The 21,514-nt window shown below is 53.4% G+C and overlaps 1 protein-coding gene across 1 annotated transcript in view; it reads right to left on the minus strand.

Annotated features, from left to right (window-relative positions):
* The window catches only part of LOC309886892 (protein CEPU-1), a gene marked incomplete at both ends in the record, with an annotated part of 132,292 nt that extends 111,003 nt beyond the window's left edge, over window positions 1-21,289 (minus strand). The window contains one exon of the mRNA XM_082778196.1: window positions 21,123-21,289. Within this exon, the coding sequence (XP_082634322.1) occupies window positions 21,123-21,289 (167 nt within the window). The remainder of the gene's footprint in view (window positions 1-21,122) is intronic.
* Window positions 21,290-21,514: the final 225 nt, after the last annotated feature.

Below are 21,514 nucleotides of genomic sequence, written 5' to 3' on the forward strand. Positions count from 1 at the left end.
CAAGAGGTGGCCACCAGTACTGGTCAACTCTGAGCCCAGCACGCTCAAAGCCCACCCCGAGCATCTCAGCCAGCAGAACCGCCCGCCTGCCAGCAGCGCATTGCTCCAGGAGGAAATCGGATCTAACAGCTTGCCCTTAAAGTCCGTGTCTCTTCAGATACGTGCCTAATTAAACAATATTTTGCATTTTATTTGCAGATAGCGGAGAGCACTTACAGATCCTAACAGTTTGCTCATGTTCCCAAGATAGTGAGCACGTATTCCCCTGTTTTAGCGAGGAAGAAGCTGAGACGTGCACAGCATTTGCCTGGGCAGGCAAACGCCGCGGAGGAACGACCCCAGGCAGCTGTCCTGTGCTGGAGCCACCAGCCCACACCTCCAAAAATCCCCCTGCATCACTCCGGATGTAAATAACCATCCATTTATAACTCATTGTAATTACCTGCCTATTTCTGCGGCCCGCCTTCGCGAGGTAGTCTCTCTGCAATTACAGTTAATTGCCTTGATTGCTACAGCATATTTCAAGAAAGTTTGGAAAAAAAGACAGGAGACAGGAGGGCCCAACTGGGAGCACACAGGGACCAGCACGGGAGGCATTAACAACCAGTGAGTTTGATGCAGTTTTCATTCCTGGCACCCGAGCAGCCCTAGGCATTTACAGCCCTGCCAGAAGGGCGCACACAGATCTCTACCTGAGAGGACCGTTTCTGTAGCAGCCCATGAAACTTTCTTTGAACTAGAAAAGTTGCAAGAAGCAGCAGAAATAGCCCCTGCCAGCTCTCTACAGACATTCATAGGCTCACGGTAGTAGGTTTCCATTCCAAAGATGACTACTTTACTCCCCTTAAAATATATCCCATTGCACTCCACCTGTGCTAATTGCAGATATATCAACCCGTCCTTGAGCAGGCTCTAAATTTCCCAGTGCAGCGAGCTCCGGGCACCATTCATTAATAAAGCAAGACAGCCCCGTCAGCCACCCCACAGCCCCGAGCCATCACCAGCAACACCAGAACCCACTCTGCAAGGGGACGTGATGAAAATTCAACACAAGACCCAGTGGCACCCAGGCTCTGAATACCACCACGAGCCACTGGTATTTGGTGTATCCTCAGCTCCCCTTTGTCCATCCTCTGTTATTTCTCCCGTGTGTGCCTGCAGCTGGCCAGAGCCCCGTGCCCAGCTCCTGGAGCTGCTCCGACCGTGTCACAAGGCCCAGCCGGTCCCCAATGGGAATATCGACCGAAGCGAGGGCTCCCATCGAACCACAAAACCTCAGCTCGGCTTCCCGCTGAAGGGACATCAATTACTCGGAGCTGTCAGGATGATAAGGCAGCCCAGCCTCCACAATAAGGAGGATATTCAGGCTAATAACTTCCCATTAAGCTCCTCGGAGCTGGACGTTTTCCATGGTTTTCTTCAGGGCTGCTGCCAGGGCTTGTTTGCTCCCCATACCAGCTAAGTCTTGAAGGGAAACGGCTTGAGGCACTGTTGTAAAAAAACCCTGCCTACCATCAGCCCTGCCTGGAAGTCCTTGGCAGAGCTGGACGCAGAAACCGCAGTCTCTGGGCCTCGGCTCTGCTGCTGCCAGGTTAGCCTTCCTCCTCTAAAGGAGGACGACAGCGCTCAACACAGAAGATTTAAACAGCAAGGGGAAAAAAAAAAAAAAAAAAAAAAAAAAGGAAGAATGAAACCTCTTATCCATCACTTCTGATCAAGTTATTGCCTGTGAGCGCATTGCCAGCATGCTGAAGGGAGAGCCAGATAAGGATGGCTGGGATGCTGCTTCACTCTTTCTCCCCCTGATATTCTCTAACCTTTAAATGGCTTTCCAGCACGGATTGAGACAGGAATCACAAATGTCCTCAGGCCCAGGGCTAGCTTACAAAGTGGAGCCCAGCAGCCACCTTTGCAGTCCTCAACACACCCCGAGCCTTCCCCCCATGCAGAACCGAGCACAGCAGGCACCAGGGCTGGAGACGAGCCCTTTCTGCAAGGAAAGGCTCCAGGGACTATCCCACTGCACTCCGTGTCCTACGAGTGCTAAACCGGGCTGGATGGGGTGAGGGGTTACATCTGCCTCGTACAATCTGCTTGAGAAAATTCTCCCATCCATTAATGCTTCATAAAAATTTCACAAGGTTCTGCTCAAGGAAGAAAAACAAACAGAGATGGTGTCGGCACCCAGGCCTTCTTTAAATCAAGCATTCTTCCTCTAATGCATTTTGCGTTTTTAATATACATAGTACCAAGCAGGAAGGCAATCAAGCACAAAGCCCACAGCTCCCAGTGCCTCCAGCTCCTGCTCTGGGTTTTTCCCTGCTCAGGATTTGCTCTCGCAGCCAGTACCAGCACGCCAGCACCCTGCTACAGGACATGGCACCAGCTCGCTGGAGAGGCTGCAAGGTGAGCATGGAAAATCCTCACCCAGAGACCCCAACAAGGGCCCTGATCTACAGGAGAGATGCTCTAATCAGTTTAATCAACTTCCTCACACCAGTGCCCGGAACGGGAGCAGGATTGATGTACGGGGACCTTGAACATCTTCCGAGAGCACGGGGATCAGAGAGGGAGTGGTGAAGCTCCTGCTTTCCTAAACAGAGACAGGAGCCTCTGTACATGCCAGCATTAACAATTCCTTCATTAAAAACCAGATCCAGCCTGCTTTTCCAGGGAATTGTGTGGCGAGGCTGGGCCAGCAACAAGCGGTTTGCAATCAAATCAGCAGCAAAGGTCTGGTCTAGGCAGAGACATTTGGAAACTGGGCAGCAGGGTAAGCTCAGGACCCATCTAATAAGTTGGGGAAAATGTCAAAGGTATTTCTGCAGCACTCATTGTCCAAAAGGTCCAGCAATCCTTTTATCCTCTCCTTGTTTGTTTGTTCTCGTGTGTTCTGTTGTTTTTTTTTTTTCCTGAGACCTTCCCCTTCACTGCAGAAATGTTCTGCTGCACCGTTCCCAAAAATCAGGCTTCTTCATAAACAGTATATTAAAAACCAACCCCCCAAAGAAAACTCGGCAACTGAATACAAAACTCAGTTATTGCAGAGCTGCACAGTGACAGCTAGCAACGGGAAACAAGAACACTGAAAAGTAAGGGGAGAAAGAGTAAATAAACACAACACGGAGCAAAATATTGTGCTGAGAATTCATCAGACAATATCTAACGTCAAACGTGCATTTATATGTCATCTGTATAAGCTTAATCTATACCATATGTTAGGTATCTATTATTTCTTTTGCTTCCACCCACCCTCAAGCCTCTTTCTTAGGCAAACACGGGAGGAAGAAAGAAATCCTTCTGCCCAAGTGACTGCAGCTGCCTTTCAGTGGAGCAGCACCCAGCGCCCACCAAGGCACCCGAGGGCCCCCTCTGCAATCCCAACACGAGCCCAGCACCTGCAGACGGGCAGGAAAAACGTCAGAGCTGCCAGACAAAGCCAGGAGGGATGGCTTCTCCCAGCTATCCTCGGCCACGGCTGTTTTGACAAGCTGCCCGTGGACGTCTAGGCTGGTTAAATAAATATTGGGCCTCCCAAAGCATGGATACATACCGGGGATGAGTCAGATGAGGGGAGCTTCAGTCCCACCTCATGTTTCTCCTGCTCCTCTCTCAAACCCCTCTACGCCTCCCAGACTGAGGCCCGAGCTGCTGAGCGTTAGCAAAGAGCAGCAGGAGAGAAATGCAGAAGCCAAAGAGAGAAAACCAGCAGTGAAGCCTCACCTGCCTCCATGCCTTGCTCTGGAGAGGCTGTGAGGCTGCTTAATGGACGTCAGCTCTGTTTCCACTGAAAAAAAAACAAAAATCAGTGGAAGCCTCTCAGGCAGGCAGGGCACAGCGACCCCCTCCTGCTGACTTTTCCGCTGTGCCCCTCGACGTTGGTGGGCTCAGCCAGAGGGGATGCTTGCACCCGGGGCTCCTCGGGCACGCCAGCACAGAGGAACTGGGAGCCCTCTGGGTTCCTACGGGAGCAGGAGAGGGCAGAGCACCCGTACCATAGCCCCGGTGCCTCCTCTGTGTCTGCAGATGTTGGGAGCCACACAGTCTTCTGCACGAGCTCACCTCCAGCAGCTGCGTTGGCAGAGCCCCCGCTGCAGATGCATCTATAAAGGCTGCGGATGCGTTCGTAAAGATAAAACTTTCTCCCCACCAGCTTTTTCTTTTTGCTCCTGGGGGTCATTTTTGCCTCGCTGACACAAACGGCGCTTTGCTGGCAGAGCAGGTCTGCTCCGGGTGGTCTGAACCGGAGGCTGGTTTTCCCTTACTGCTAAAGCATTTCAGCCTCTCATGCAGAAAAGATGCAGCTTGGACATTTCGTTAGCGCTAGAAGAATGCTAATGAACTCGCAGGTTGCTGTGCGAGGTGCCTAATGACAAGCCACGTCCAGAATTGCTTAGCTGAGTCTTCTGGAAGTTAGAGGGATGAGATGAAAATGGACTCAGGATCCAAAATAAAATAAAAGAAATCAAAACCCCCAAACCAACTCAAAACAAAATAAGAGAAAAGCACCAAAACGCATCTGTTCTTGCCCCATTTCTGCTTGAGGAAGTACCTGGTGCATCCCTGCAGCTTGCCAGCCAAACACTTGCACCTGGCTCCAATGCCACCCTCTGATCAGTGTTAGGTATTTCCTTTTTTGATCCTACAGCTTCTTCTAAATGCTTGGGTTGGGATTTATCACATCGACATGCGAGCTAGCCATTTGGACCCCATTTTATAGCAAATGGAGAGAAAAAGGCACTGCTAGGACACAATCTGTCTGACCTATTTTAGACATCTGCCTTAGACTGGGATGAATTGCACCCTAAAAAGGCCCATTGCTCTCCAGCGATTGCAAAGGGGGACTAGACAACACGCTCAGATGCAGACATCCATCATCCCAGACACCTGCAGTTACATGAGCAAGTATCCCAGATTGCTCGTGCTTTTCTGTGCTCCTACAGAAATGCTAATTGATTGAGAGCCACCCAGCCTTTGAGGGGGCTTTTTGCCAGTTCCTTTGCTTTTTGTCTCCTGGAACAGATACATTTCATCTCACCTCAGCCTGTGCTGGTCACCTACATCAAAGACAAGAGAAAGGCACCTCCAGAATGAGTCTCCCTGTCTGAAGACGGGCACCTTATGCACTCTCCAAGGGGTGCCCCATTCCCCTCTCTCTTCCCAAGGCTTGCTGAGATCAGGCATGGAAAAGCAGGGCTCTCATCCCACCCAAGGCAAAGCCCATCTCCACAAAGAAGCTTCCTACAGCACCAAAAAAAACAACCAGACCCAAGTCAAAACCACAGAGCATCCCCCGCATGGGGAAGGGTTGGTTGTGGTTCCCATCTCCCCAGCTGTCTCGGCTCTGAATAATACACCCCGATGTATTTTTAGCCCAGACTCCTGCTGGAATGAGCTTATGCATTCGTTCTCTTTGCCTGCGAGCCTCTGTCTAGCAATATTCCCCAATAATTTGTGAAGTCTTCGGCCAATTTTAACTAAATTTGACAGAAGAACAGATGGCTCAAAGACATTAAGTACCTGCAAGTCTCGTACAGACAGGCAGCCAGGTACAGGAGAGGGACGCTGCAAGTGCCCCAAGGAGGGAAAGGCCACATGAAATGAGATTCAGCCTCATCCCAACCTCAGAGTCCACCCAGCACAAAGCCCTTCCAGGCGTCCCAGCCACAGGCTGCAAGTAATTTACTCCTCCTTGGACCAAAATGAAGCGAACTTGTAAGAAAGCTGGCTTCCGTGCCAGTCAGATGACGGATTTTGCATACGAAAGCAGAGCCTGTGTGACAGCTCGGAGGAAGGAGCAAAACCAGCAAGGAACAGAAGTCAGATTTCCGTGTGAGCAAAGCAGCCACGTCTCTGCCTCTGCTCCAGACCTTGCTGTGCACCCAGCAGCTGGCACCAAGAAACTGCTGGAAATCTCGCACCTAGAGGACATCTCACAGCTCCTGCAGCTGAGAAAGCACCCAGCGGGAGCGCATTATTTTCGGGCACCAGCTAACAGGAGCTGCCCACCTATTCCCCGTTGATGCATCTTTTTAATGAAGGAAGATAGGTTTTTAATAAGTAAAGCCTTGCACCTTTCATAGCTGCGTGGTCATCTTATAATTTTGGGGGTGGGGTGCAAACTTCAAGAGGATCAAAGTTGAAATTCAGAACGGGGGTAGTGGCGGGGAGGTTGGTGCAGAAATAAAGCAGCCAGCCCCAAAGCTTTTGCAGAAAAAAAAAAAAAAAAGAAAGAAGAAGAAAGAAAAGAAAAAAAAGGAAGAAAAAAAAAAAAGGAAAAAAAAGAGGAACCAATTGCTTCTGTGCACACCTGCAAATGCTTCACCCTCCCATGACCACATTAACGTCAAAAGCATTTTGCAAGCTAATTAATACTCACAAATTCCCAAAGCTTAGGCAAGTACTACTGCTCCTATTGCAACATGGTGGGGGGGGGAAAGAGGCAAAAAGCAGCAAAATGCCTTCACCTGAAAGGGGCAGAAGCAGGACAGAGCAAGCTGCAGCCCCCCGTGCCCTGCTTGAGACAAAATCGGGGAGCAGAGGGGCTCGGAGCACGGGCCCACAGACCCGGGAGGGGAGGTGGGCTCCGTTTCCCCTCTCCTCCAAGCGAAGCAGCTTTGTCCACGGAGCCAGCTCCGGGTGGCGCAGCCTCTCCCGGCAGGTACAGATGGGCTCGCTGAGCGAGAGGAATCATTTGGCACGTTAGGACGACCTGGACGCAGCCGCACAACGGGCTCCTGCTCTGCTACTCCTCCGCTGCCAGGGGGTGGGCGGCGAGCTCCGGAGGACCCACACATCTGGTCCCTGCACATCTGTGCCCCCCCAGCCCACCTCGTCCCCCCCTCGCCATCCCAGCCTGGCTTGTTCGCCTCACCAAAGCCCCCCCTCGCTCTCAGACAAGGTTAATAGGGTAGAGAGAGAGCATCTGTTTATGAGAAGGTTATCAAGTGAAAGGCAGTAACGCAGTCTCCAAACCAGCTTTTCATAGCCTCTTACTTATTATTTAATTTGGCTCCGGTACGTGAAATTAGGCTAACGGCTGTTAAGTGGTTAAGGCATGCACATTGTCCATCTGCCGAGAAGGCTCCGGGCCGTTGTTCTGTTTCAAAGGCTAAGAAGGAAAAATAATATGAGAGTTGCATGCTGTTAGCTTGAGAGCTCATAAATGCATTTTCTCCCTCTTTCCCTCGCTTTTTTATTTCTTTTATCTCCAATGCTTTGCCTGTTGCAGCATTAGGAACTTCTGGAAAGCGAGCTACGGGCTTTTTTAATTTTTTTTTTCCTCTCTCGTCATTGCTGATGTGCTTTTTTTTTCCTCACCGAAGCGAGGGGTGAGCCAGCCGGCTTCAGCAGTGCCCCAGCCACCAGCTGCTGCAGCCTGCAGATTCAGCCTAGCAAAGCGCAGCCTCCCCCAGTTGGTATCGGCAGCCCTAAGAATGAAACCTTGAGCTTTTCTGGTTCCTCCTGGCACCAGGACAGGCAGCCCGTCTCCACCACCATCACATTTTCTTCACCATTTGCCTCACACCACAGCCTGCAGGGATCAGCCCTCCTGCCTGGTGTCCCTGCTGCGCTTAATGAGCAGCTCCATGCACACCACAACGACGAACCCATGGTGTCCTGCACATCTGGGTGTTTTACGTGTCCCCAGTTCGGACTGAAGCTCCCTAACCCCCGAGTCCTGCATCAATCCAACACTGGTGTGGATTCTCAGGTGTCTCGTGCAAGAGTTGAGCTCATTTCTTCACTATTTCCAACAGCTACTGGGGTCTGTCAACACCTACCCAGCCTGCCTGCTCTCATGGAAGCAGCAGAAACAACACCCAGCCCTTTGCAAAACCTGAATGAAATCAGCTGCTGGATTCACAAAAATCAACAGAAACAGTGAAGGGGAAAGGGGACACGCAGGGGAAGAGCGATCGTCTACACCCTGCTTCCATAAAATCACAAGAAAGGTCTGAGTGACTTCCAGGGTGGTGGCTAAACTCTACAGGATATCTGCCCAAAAATCCTTGAAGGACAATCACACAGCTACCAGGAAACATCTCTGCAATGACACTTTTTGTTCCTTGGTTCCCAAATGCAATTAGCAGGCTCTGCTTCACTGCTGGATAGAGCCATTGCATGGCTGGACCTGGTTTTATGAAGACTGGGTGTTGGCTGGACACTGAAGGATCCTTAAAGGACATTGTGGGTGTTTTAAGCAATTTTTGGCTCTCTCACCTGGAAGTCCATCCTCCATGGACCGACCCTTAGCACTTGAGACCTTTGTGGCATCAGCAGCTGGCTGGAAAGCCGGAGAGGGCACCAGTGCCCCAGAGCCGTGGCTGATGGGGAGCAGTGCTCCCCACCATGAGGGATCCCCAAAACCAGCCTGGGAGCTCAGGGCGCATAGAAGGAGAGAGAGCAATTTCCCAGGGAGCAGCCCCAAGGGACGCCAGGTGCTGACAAGGTGCACTGCCCTCAGGAAAGAGGCCCTTGAGCAGCAGCAAAAGAAAATAAAAATAAAAATAAAATAAAAAAATAAGCCAGCAAAAATGGGCTCTCCAAGTAAGAGGCGAGCCGTCTCTGAGCGAGAAGGGTTATTTATGGGGACGCGAGGAAGGAGAAGGCAGCTGAAGAGCATTTCTCATTTCCCTCCATTACTGCAACAACCCCACTTGAAATCCAACTTTATTTCTTCCTTCCCAAGCCAGGAACGAAAATAAAATAAATGCCACAAACAAAGCCAGCCTTCCCTCTCCTCTTAGCCTCCTGATTTTCCAGAGGTTAGCGGGGCCGGTTCAGAGCCACAGCAGGAGCAACAAGCAGCACTTGGCAGCACCGGGCGAAAAGATTAGAGCATTTACTGCTGGCCTGTCCCCCCACCTGCCCCAGGTGCCCCCGGCTCCGTTTTGGCAAAGCATCGCTTTCCTGCGGGCACCCGCGCTCTCCGCGCTCGCCATCTGCACCGGCCCCTGCTGCTTTTATCTCCGTGCCCTGCATCTCCCGGCAGGTATCCGCAGGAATTACTCTCCCCCTGCTCTGTATCCATCTCAGTTCATTAGCTGTGCACGAGGTGCATGTATATATCTAGATATATATCTAGATAGAGAGAGAGATAGCTGGTTTCCGTGCGCGCCGATGGTCGGCGTGTGCAGAATGCAAGAGGAGCCTGCTTGGGGATGGTGAGCTCTGACACTCAAAAACCCCAAATCGCCACCCAGCTCTGCAATTCAGCGCTCGTCTCCCCTCCAGCTTGCTGCTGAACCTCACCCAAAAAGCACCAGGGCATTAGGGAAGGGATGAGGCAAAAAGGAAATTAAGCCGGGGAGGAGGAAGGCGCGTTTATCACGCCGTGCGGCGCGAGGATAAAGCGGCTCCGCGTTGGAACAACCACCAAAGCAAGATGCTCAGCGTATGTCCTGCAGCTCTGCACCTGCTTGCGCTGACATGATCACCGAGACAAATCAACGCGCGGCGTGCAAAGCTGCCGGGGATTATGGAGAGGAGAGCGGGATTCGCGGAAACTTGCCTGGCTTCGGCCAAGCAGCGCGTAAAAACTTCGCTGGTACGGCAATCTCCATCAGGAGAGCGAGCTTCTGCAATGGTTTTATGCTGGCAAAACCTCCGCTTTGACACATTTATGCCTGCGCATCTGTGCTTTCGCCAGCACTGCTTATTCCCCTCGCAGGCTGGTATGAGATATTAAGCTATGCTAGCAGAAGTGTGACACCAGGAGAGTTTTGTATGAATAGCATATCCTGGCAAATCTGCAGGATAGAGAATATCTAAAATCAGGTTAAGGGATAAATACTGACAAGTCCTGGGAGGAGAAAAGAGACCATTCATTCAGGCGTCTAGCTCTGCACAGTCTGGGGAACTGCTGCAGTTCTCCACCCAAAACAATGACGAAGCAAATCTGCAGAGCCTGGGGTGGGCAAAGAGCAGGACACGGAGATCCCTGAGCCTCCTGCAAACCTCCCCAGGGGGTTACAGACCCTTCCCCCCTGGGTGCGGGGGACCTGATGCTGAGCACAGGGATGGTTGGCACGGCCAGGCTTGCAGGAAGCCTCCTTCGAGGAGTCCTCAGCTCTGACAGGCTGGCAGGGAGCATATGCAGGGGATGAAAGCATTGCAGCGCCGTGCTTCTGATCATCAGTGTTTTGAAGGGTTTTCTTGGCCTAGTCACCAGCAAATTTGGCAAGGTGTTTCCCAAGCACTGAGCTGGCAGTTGCAGGAAAGGGGGTGCTTTATTCCAAGACAGCGACATAAAAATCCAGGGAGCTAGCTTTGAACTAAAGCTGATGGGAGGAACATGAAAGGCAACGCTCTCCTAGGCGCGGCGGCTGCCTCTGAGACACGAGTGCAGGGGAAATTTGTGGAGACGAGGGTGATCCTGGAGGAGGGTTTCTCACAGGCTTCAGAATTTGTGCAGCCTGCAAGAGGAACTAAGGACCACAGGCTGCTTCTGTTGCCTCTATTCCCTTCGGAAAAGGAAGCTTCTACCCTCTCCTCTCCTCCCAGGGGAACAGCAAAGAGGCACTGGGTGCTTTTGGCCCTGGTGGGACTGGAAATGGCCTTGCCCTGCTGGGATGAGCAGCCTGGGTCACTACGGGGTGATGGATGGAGACAAGGGAGAGGAGGAGGGAGCTGCTTCTGCAGGCTCTGCAGAAGCAAATAGCCTCGGCGATTAAAACCGAGTGGGCAGTTGTGCATCACTCTGGATTTTCTGCCTGTTTCATCACTAGCAGTGACTCAGGAATATTCTTCATCGCCCTCAAGCGAGGATATGATCATTTTCTGCCACTTGAGATGAAGCTAATTTTACAGCAGCTTAGAGAGAGAGATGTCATGTGCCGGCTCCTGTACTGCCTGCATCACACATCAATGCAGCACGGCGAGGCTGGAGGTGCTGACTGCAGAGAGCTCAGACACCCTACACCAGGAGACAGCCTCCTGATAGCGCCGTGGGTCAGGGGAGGGCGGTTTGGAGGTGCAAGGGCCCCTGAAAAATGAGAGGAGATGGGATCGAGACTTCCCGTCCAGGAAAAAGACAACAGCATCCTCTCTCCAGTCAGGCTTGTTAGGAGGAGAGGCATCCAGACTGCCCGAAGCTTTGGAATATGCTCCTAGTAGGACAAGCAAGACCAACAGGCTCCAAGGACAGATCTCCGCACTCCAATCCAACCCAGTCCCGGAGAGACCGAATTTACCGAAACCGAGGCCTAATGTGCACAGAGCCTGGGTGCCAAGGTGAAAAGCATTTGTGGTGCTGCTGCCAAATTGCTCCCTGGGTGCCCCAAAGCCGGGGTCTGGCTGGGCGCACCCTACCTGCGGTCCCCACAGGGCAGGGATGTGGTGGCAGAGGGACAAGCGCCACCCCCGGCACTGCAGCTGGACCGCCTGGGATCACCGAGATGGGTTTTCTCGCTCGCTGATCAGGCCATTTATTTCTTTCTGAGATGCAAAAGCTGCCTTCGCACCAGGCCCTGGCAATGCCTCGCTGGGCTCCCTGCGCAAAGCCACAGCCTCTCAGCCGCCGGCCGGCATGCGGCTCCTTGACAGCCCTGGCTCCAGGAGCTAACTGGCAGTGGTAGCTGCATTTGCAGGGGAAACGGAGCGGCACTGCCAGCTTCTAGTGACAAAAGGAGTGTTTATAACAGGCGCGGTGACAGCTGTCCGAATGCCACATTTATTTACAAAACGTTAGTTAAATTACTGACAGTTGGCGCCGCAAAGGGAAGCTGCGAGGAAGAGCTGACATCTCCCCATCTCCCGGCCCCGCGAGGTCCCAGCCTCACCTCGCTGCCTCCAGAAGCCCTCTGTCCCCAGGACACCTCCCCTCAGCGATGTCCTCTCCTCCCCAGGTCACCACAGGGGGCACGGCACAGCTCCCAGTGACCAACCAAGGTCATAAAAATCGGAGAGTGGGTTGGGTTGGCAGGGCCCTTAAAACCCATCTAATTCCAACCCCATGCCATGGGCAGGGACACCTCCCACCAGCCCACATTGCTCAAATCCCCATCCAGCCCGGCCTTGGTCCTAGCAGGGTGGCTGGAGCTCCTACGTGATGCCCACCCATTGAGATTTTGGCACTCCTAGATGGACCAGGAGGACATTTATCGCCCCACGACCATGGCCTGCTGTTGGGACTCCCTAGGGCAGCGCCACTGGAACAGGCAGAGGGCACCGAGCTGATCCAGGTGGGCCTCTCGCACCCAACGTGTCACACATGCTGCTTCCAGACACATTAACGTGCCTGGGCTGGAAGCCCCACGTCTTGCTAAACAACATCAACAGCCTGCACGCTGCTGGCTTCGAACCAGGTTGCAGCTGCCGTCCTCCACCAGCCAAGGACAAGCAGAGAAATTTAGGAGATGCAGCTGATGTGCACGGGTGAAGGCATCTCCCCCAGACATCCATCTCCGTGACAAAGCAGTCACGACCCACGAGGGGATTTTGGCCTTATAACCAGGTCCTGCCATGGCACAGAGCATAAATATCTAGAGAGGGGATTCTGGTCTTCTTTCAATCTCCCAGGCACACACACGTCAAGGGTATCGGACACATTTTGCTCCTCATGGTTGCAGAGAGCTAAATCACGTCCCACGTACACCACCAAGGTGCTTTGGAGCACCGCACCCAAACTGCTCCCTCCCCACACAACACAACATTTTGCCAACTTGTACGCTGCACGAGTTTGCTGAGCAAACAGGGTCAAAACATGCATTGGACAGCCTGAAATTCAGCCTCGGAGAGCTGATACTCAACAGAAACCGTGTTCGAGCCGAGCAGAACAGCTCCCACAACTAGAAGGAAGCAATAGGAAGGACATAGTAAGAGAGAAAAAATTGATTTCAAAACATAAAGCTGCAGAGGTGGGCAGGAAAAGATGTTTTGCAGCTCAAGGGAAACTGATTCCAGGAATTTTTCCCTTCTGAGACTGAATGAAGTCAAAATTACACTATTTCCCATAAGACGCTCTAAATCCCTAAATCTTGCTTCAGCTGAATCAAAATGTTTCTTGTAAAATTTGACAAGATACTTCAATGAACTCAAACCCTGACTAAAAGAAAAACATTCTTCCTTCAACCAAATCCAAATCTGCCCTTTTCCCAACAAGAAAATTCTAAAATAAACATTTTCCAGTCAAGGTGCGCAAGAAAGAAATAGATCTGTCTTCCTACCAGAAAAAAAATATATATATATGTTTCTTTCTTGTAAAAAGATCTTTTTCAGAATATGTATATATATATTTATATATATATATTTTTTTTCTTACATAACAAACTCTAACTTCAGTGTGAGATTTTCACATAACAGTACAGGAGGCAGGTGCTAGCTCACACCGAACGCCAATGCGAGATGAGCTTCAGACCTTCAGAGACCTGGAAAACACTTGCTCAAGTTTTCACCTAGGTTGCTCCTCCTTTGAAGTCAAGACCTTGATATTGGATTGTAGCAGAAGAACAGAAATGTAATAAAGATTATCCTGGAATAAAGCCCCTCACCTATAATATACTGAATTTGGGTGACTTAAGGGTAAGAACCCAAATGTGACCTCAAATGTCAGTGCTGTGCCTACCTGTAGGTCCAAACCACCTACAGATTTGGGAGCGACTCTAAACCTGGAGCTGCCCTGCTCTTCCTCCATACCTTTGAGGATTTGTTTTGGCCAACAGCTCTCCACTGTGCTCGAACTTAAGTACCCTGGTTTTGCTGAAGAGCAAATGTGATGCTGGGAAAATAATGGTCACACCATGAGAAAAAAAAATAATAAAAAAAAAAATCAGACTCAAAAATCGGATGTTTGGATCATGTCTGGGGCTCTGCATGTGTCTGATAAAACAGATGCAGGTGTCACAGCCATTTCTGGTTGCAGAGCCGGTCAAAATCTCCCATCTCTGGGAGAAAAAAAAAAAAGCCAACAAAAAACCTGTGATATTTCACCAGCTGCTCGTGTTGGAAGGTGGTTTTATTCCTTATTTACTCTGTCCTCATTGACATGCAGAGCTGGACTCACACGTCTCCCGTTTGACCCTCGGTGTCCTTTCCAACGCGGCACCCTCCCTGGGGTGTCCCCACCTCACCCCCCCGCACCCCGTCCCCACCCCACTGACCCCCTTTTCTCCTCCCGGGGGGAATCCAGCTGCAGAGACCCCTTTGCCTTTGGGCTTCCCGTAGCCACCCGCCTGCTCTCCCATCTCCTCTCTTTGCATATAAACTATCGACTGCCTTCCAGCATGCCTGCTGCTTGGGCAGAGCCAACACCGCTAATTGCCGGCTGAAGAATCCTTACTTAAGGCGAGATTTTTAATATACTAATGATTAAGGCGCGCTTGGCATTTCAGCAGACGCTGCTGCGCCCAGACAGCTAAGCCCGCTTCTCAGACTTTGGCGGCTCCTTCGCAGCCTTGCACCTCCGAAAAGCAAACCCAAGGGGAGCAGAAGGTATTTCACATTCGCCTTGCAAAGGTGCCGCATGCAACAAAGAGCAAACTGTTTCTGCTGGGAGAGGGCTCTCCGCATTGCTATTCCGCACACGGCGCCCTAACAGTTTGCATATTGTAGCAAGACTCAAACGCTGTCTTCCGACCCGATCCACACTCCATTACAGTTAGGATAAAGACTCGTGGTGACATTAATGAGCACTGGATCGGCCCCTTTGTCGGCATAAATCTCCCGACTGCATTGGTGGGATCGCGTTTTCCCATTTGCTCGTTTGTTTGGCACTGTGTTCTCATTACAATTTCTATTAGCCCATTCTCCCACTGATGTGGCCGTAGATTAATTCCTTCCTATTTTCCCCCCTTTTCTCCTAGAGGAAAATAAGGGCCTCTGAGCTCGAATACCATAAACAGGAACGGGCAGGGTGTGGAAGGAGCGAAGGACAGCCCTGCTAGACCAAAAAGCTTTTTCCAGCAGGATAACTTGGAGCAACTGCTCTGAAGCCAGCAGAAGAAGCAGTGCCTTAGGCAAGCACCCACATCCCCAACCCCTACCCCAACCTAAAGACTATCCACCCACTGGAAAGCCCTACAACACCACAGCCACACACCACAAACCCCACACCAACAATTCCCCAGTGCCTACGACTGAAAAACATTCGCAGCAGCCCCTTCAAGCTCCCAGCAGGAGCAGGACACCGCTGCCCATCTGTGGTGCCCTCCAGGAGGACACATTTTCCTTCCAGAGGGACGCATCCTGCCACAAAAAGACTGCAGAGCAAGCAGATGACTCATGGAGCCGGGGAGAGGAAACGTTGCAATTGCCGCACGCAAATATAGGCATTTATAGGACCTAGGAGGGCACCTAACACCACGTGAGGTGGTGATGGCAAGGCTAAGAACTGAACCTCCATTTCATAACCCTGCCTTAGCGACTAGAAGTGCCACCCCAGCAATTTTCCACTGGCCAGCCCTGTAGCTGCTGGGCTGCTCAGTCCCCTCGGTCCCACCAGCCCTTCCCATCTCCGAGGGGTGCAGGGTGCAAGCCTGGTGGATTTGCATCTTTCCAGAGCTGGTAGGCTGGAGGCACTCAGCTCCACGGTGGAGATGACAGCTCCAGAAACGCAGGAGGTGACCCCAGCCCAGCAAGTGCCACCAAACTACAGGCAGCAGTTCCACCAGGAGAGCTATAAAGGGAAACCCTCCTCTGGCACAGCAATCAGGAGCTTGTCTCATCTCAGATGGAAATTGCACTCGGGGAAAAAAAAAAAATCCATGCATATGACATTTTTTTTTTTTCCACTTTAAGCTGATTCCATCTCGGAGATGGGGGAGAGGTGGCTAAGATTTGCTGACAGGTCACTTTAGCAATAAACTCCTCTTTCAGAAACGTGCCAGCGCAAGCAAAGCCATCGACTCGCCAGGCGCAAACACCGCGTGTGGGTGCGCAGGGGGTGCTGCAGCCCCGTGCTGGAGGCTCGCAGAGAGGAAACCCTCACCACGAAGGAGCATCCAGCAGCTCCAGGAGGAGAGGGGCAGGGTGAAGTGGCACTGGGCTGCACAGCGAGCAGCTGCTCAAATCCTAACCCTCTGCACTGCTTGTGTTTGTGCCGAGTTCCCGAGCGTGGATGCAGAACGCGCACACATCTATTTTAACATGGGAGGGGTGACCACAGCCCCGAATTTATTCCCTAACCCTCAGGAACCAAAGCAGAGAGGTTTGCAGGAGAAGATGATCTTACCAGACACCAAAGAAGACAGGGGAAAAAGCTGTGTTGTTAACATAGTGGTCAGTGGCTTAGCTCCTTCCTTACCCCATGCGCTGGGGGCTGGTCCCAGCCCAGCCCACGCTCTCCCAAGTCCCTCACTGCTCAGAAACCAGCAAATAATCACACCTCAGCCTCTGCAATCAGAGCCCAGGCCATGGCCCTGCCTCACCTGGGCTTTGGGAGCAGGCAGGGAAGCTCCTGGGCTTCAGTCTTTATAGGCCCTCATTAAATAGCAGCAGGAGAACAAAAGATGCAGCAGGTATCGAAACTGGAGAACATCAGAACAAGGCGGGGTTGGAGCTGGATGATCCTTAAGGTCCCTTCCAACCCACTCCATGCCCATTCAAGCCACTCTATGGGGTGAATATTTCATGGGAGCAGCGTGCCATAGGGCTGAGCCCTGGAGAGGAACACGAACCAGCAAGGAGGGGGCTGTACAAGTGCATGGGAGCACCACAAGGAATGGGGAACGGCTCGGGGTGCCCTTGGGATGCTACGTATGGGACAGGGCTGGACAAGCATCGTCCCTTTGCCGGGGTTATGGCAGCCCCCATCACCATCAAATGGCACAGGGAGCCTTGAGGAAAACAGGCAGAGAGCCACAAGCTACCAAATAAGTTTTATAATGAGCACCAGACCATTTTATACAGCTCCTGCTCTGCATTTGGCCCTGTCTTGCTTTCCTTACCTGCACCAGAAGCCCAGCCCCACCCTGCTCCCAGGCAGCACACACCGCTAACTCATGGATGCACAACCTGAAGCCCAGTCCCCCAGCTCTGGCAGGCTCTTCCCTGCTCATCGACTGCAAAACCACGACTGCAGCTGACCAAAACCTCAGCCGGGGGCTGCCACGGCTCCAGCAGGGAGCCAGCAGGGGCAGCCCCATCCCGGGGGGCTGCAGGTAGTTGGGAGGGGGCCGGGTTCGGACCCCACAAACCAGCCCTGTTGGTCACATTGCACAAAAACACAAATTCCCATGGGTAAAAGGAGTAAGATGGAGCAGCACAGAGCCGCAGAAAGCAGACCCATTTCTGAGTAAGATCCCTTTCTGCTTCGCAAACAGGCAGTTTCTGTTTGTATCCATGAAAGTCAAACAAACACGCTTGATTTTGTTTTGTTTCACGGCCAAGTTATCATTTCTCGAAAATTACTTCAAGAGCACAACAGGGGCAAAATACATTTGCAAAGCAGGCTTGGGTAAAACACTGCAGAGATTAGTGGCAGAGCGCACGGCATTTTTCAAAGCCTGAGTGGAAACCACAGGAAACATCGGGGTTAAAAAAAAAAAAAGCTTCGTTTCACATTAAACTCAGATTTGACTTTTCCCATTCAAATCAAAGAGGGAGCAAATAAAGCCAAGAAAGCCAGGGGCGATGTGGAGAGGAGCCGAGGAAATAAGTGGTCCTCGCCCTCCGGTGGGATCTGCACGGCACCCGCTCGGGGCACCGGTGAATTTGGGGGGATGCCGTGCCAGGGCATGCTGATGGCATCGTCAGAGCCTCGCAGTGGAAAGCGCTGACTGCTGCCAATTAAAGCGAAATCGTAATCAAGGCATTTGTTTTGGTGCTAAGAGAACTCCTCCAAGGGTCTCAGAAACGCCTGGATTCGGTTCCAGTGTTGGATGGGGCTGCAAACAGTGCAGTCCCATCCTGGAGAGGGCAGGCACCGGCCGGGAGCTGTGGGGTTGCAGGGAGAGGAGATGGACCCCGTCCTCAGGTGGGAGGAACACAGACAGCTCTGACCTATCCCAGCCTCTGCTCGAGTCCTAAGCGTAACCCCAAAAGCAGGAGGAGCCTCAGCTCAGAGAGCAATGCACCACCAGTAAAAAAAACCTCAGCTGTGGGACCCAGCATCCCCCAACCCTTTTCCTATCCCTGCAGGTTTTGCTGCTTCCAGGAGCGAATCCAGCGCCTCCAGCCCCAGACTCCAGCTCCATCCCTAGCTGTAACCAGGGGTTTCAATTTAATAATGACCTACACTGCTGGTACCAAAGCACGGCACAGCAGACATCCTAAAACAGAAGGAAACACCTGAACACCTCCAGTCCTGCACCAACTCCCAGTTGTAGCACCTGCTGTGATCCATCCCTGGAGCTAAACGAGCACAGGGCAGCGCGTCTGCCTGGGGACCCTTCTTCTACATCCCCAGAGCCTGTGGGATCTGGCAGCAAGAGGGTTCCCAAACCTCACTGCCCCCAAACTGCCCCAGCCCCAACCACAGCGCCTGCAGCCACACGCCCCAGCGGCTGCGCAACACGGCGATGTGAAACCCGGTTACACAACAGCCACGGAGCAGTGCCCGTGCCCTTTAGAACAGACGTTAGGGCTGGGCAGGGGAGCACAAAGCAATTAACCAGCACCAGTCCTTGGGGTGCAGCCCTCAGCACACGCCTCAGCTCGCACAGCGCTTCGCTCTGCCCTGGCACCTCGAACCGAGGGCGTTGTGGGGTCCCTGGCACCCCGCCACCACCGACGGAGTAACCTACTTGCAGCTCGCCCAAAGAGGGACTTGTAGAGAAGCCGCTACGTTTTTTCAGCTTGCTTTTCCTTTTGTCAGCTGGGGAAAAGAAAAAAAAAAAAAAAAGCACAAGAAGGGACCTCCAGAGACATATGCTTCCTTCCAAGTCCTTGGCTGTACCTCGCCATCTTCCCACCCTGCATGGAAACGAGTGGGAAGAGAGGAGGGATGTTTATCCCCGCCTCGTGCACGCTTCCAGCTTCTCCCCCTGCCTGCCACCCTGCTGGGGTCGCTGGTGGGTGCTGTGGGCAGCAGCCGGAGCCTCTCGGAGCAGCATTGCTATTCCGACCAAGTGAACTCCCCACCAGCACATCGATCACTACGCCGGGAGCTGGGCTGGGAGGGGAGCAGGGAGGAAGATTCACGCTCCCTTGATTTCCTCGGCTGGAAGCGTGCTTTTTTCACGTGCTCGGCTCCTCACGGAGCCTGCAGGGACTGGGACCTACGTGGGCACGCAGCACGCTGGACCCACAGCTCCTGGTCATCCCCACCTTAGACCAGAAGGAAAAATAAAACAGCCCCTGCTACTGCAAAATGCGATCCTCCACCTCACCAGCTCCCCAACTGAAGCAAGGAGCTGGCAGCAGCAGCACGCCGTAATTTCCAAGAGCAACACCTGCTCCAAGGGGCAGGGCGCTGGGAATGTCACCGGCACTGTTTGCAAACCCCAAAGCCCACGTGCAGGACTCCCAAGTGTGACAACACTCGTGCCCAGGTGCCTGCACAGGGACACGGACATCCCTCGCCACCAGCCAGGTCCCCAGCCGAGCTCGGACACACGCTGCAGCCCCAGGGCGATGCCGAGCTGCTGCCCTCCCTCCCCAGGGCTGCCTCCCGAAGCAGGTGCAGGATTTGTCACCCGTTTGTCACCCAAAAGGCCTCGCCGAGGACGAGGGAAGCATCCCTGCTGCTGACTCACCCCGGCCTCCCTTTGTTCTCTGCGGACACCAGGCGAGTGCCCGGTGCGTCAGCACGCACGCTGCACGTGGGGAGAGGGCTGAGTGGGGCCGTGGTGGCACAGTCAGAGCCACAAACCCCAAAGCACTTCTCCTCCTCCTCCTCCCAGGGAGTTTTCAGGGAGCCCATTCTCGTGCTACCCTGCTACTGCCACCCTCCTGCAGATTTTGCTGCCCAGACCTCCCCTAACACAAAATCGTCCCTCTTTGACGCCCCCATTGCAAGACCTATAGGGTTTTTAATGCTTAGGAGAGCCCAAATAATTTGGGGAGGAAAAGGGGTGTTTTATTTTAGCCAAAAATCATAGGGTGCACTCTGATTTAAGACACCCTGTCCTCCTCCCTCATGCACCAGTTTCCCAGCCTCTTGGTCCAGCTGTGCCAGGACACAAGACAAAACCAGAGACAGCCACCTGGCCGCTCCATCCCTTCCTCCCAGGAAGGTGCAGGGGCTGCAGGGATGAGAGGCTGGGCTGCAAGCAGCAGGATTCACTTTTTGGGGGCCAAACTGAACCCCTGGGTTAAATCCTTCCACCCTGCCAGAAGGGCACTGGCTTAGAAACCTCCCCGGGGTTTTTAAGGCAGGGTTTTTGCCCTGGCTTGGCCCTGCTCCACTCGCTGGCGTAGGGCAGGAGCGCAGCTCCCATGCACACACCCAGATGTGAGCGTGTCACCTACACACGGCACTGCCACCAAAGTCCCTCCCGAGCAAACTCGAGTTGTAAGCACTGCAAAATTTAAAAACAGCTTTTTATTTATAACGCTGCTACCAAACAGCCTGGCCAGCACCTCCTGGAGGACTGCACCCACCTGCTGCTGGGACAGGTACCTGGGCGCAGCACATCCCGGGGGCTAAACTGGTCAAAATCAGCACCTGCACCCCTCAGGCTGTGGCTGCAGGCAGGACCTCGGCACAGGGCGCAAACCCCAGCCCCACATCTCCCCCCACCCCAAAGAGGGCATGCCAGCAGGTAGCAGCACCCCCCTGCCTTTGGAGCAGGGGGATTTTTAAGGCAGGCGGCATCCACCCCTCATCACAGCGGATCCAGACACGAGGAAAGAGGCACAAAACCCCTCCGGGATTTCCACAACTCCAGCGGTGATGCATACCAGCGCCGCACCCCTGCGCAGCCCCCCTTGCCGGCACACCCCACACCAGGACCCCGCAGCCACAGCAGGGGGACCACAAAGAAACCAAGCTCCAACCCCGCAGTAACTTTCCCAGTGAGGACTGGGGGGTGCTGAGCCAACGCCAGCTGTGCCCCCCTCCCTCAAACCCAGCACCCAAATCTCCGTTCCGTCTCGCTGCCCGTCCTGCACCGCCAGCCGACGGGATGCGTCCCCCGCGGGGAAACTGAGGCACGTCCCCGAAGGCACCGACCGCGCCCCGCGCTGCACGACCCCCCCAGATCCCCCCTTCCCCCAAAAGGCAGAAAGGCAGCAGCTCCTACCTGAGCGTGGCACTCTCCCCTTGCCGCACAGTCACGTTGTCCATAGCTTTGGGGAAGGTGGCATCTCCGCTGCGCACGGGCACTCCTGCGGGCACAAGGAAGAGCAGCCTGAGACAGAGGACGACTAGGCACCTCCAGGGCAGGGCTAAGCACCCACCGACCCCCATCCTGGGCAGCAGGGACTTTTCCACCAGGCAAAAAACACACCCGACAAGGCCACCAGGAGCGAAAAGGGGGGAGAGGAGGGAGGGGGTGCGTGTGTGTGGGGACGGGGGGGAGCAAAACCACCGGGGCAGGCGCGGAGGCGAGCGATGCGGAGCTCCACGGAGATCAGGAGAGCCCCTGGAAAGGCAGCCTGCGAGCACTGAGCCTGCCGAGCGGCATCCGGAGGG

The sequence above is a fragment of the Aythya marila genome (assembly GCF_965140915.1).
Source record: "Aythya marila genome assembly, chromosome: 23".
Classification (NCBI taxonomy): Eukaryota; Metazoa; Chordata; class Aves; order Anseriformes; family Anatidae; genus Aythya; species Aythya marila.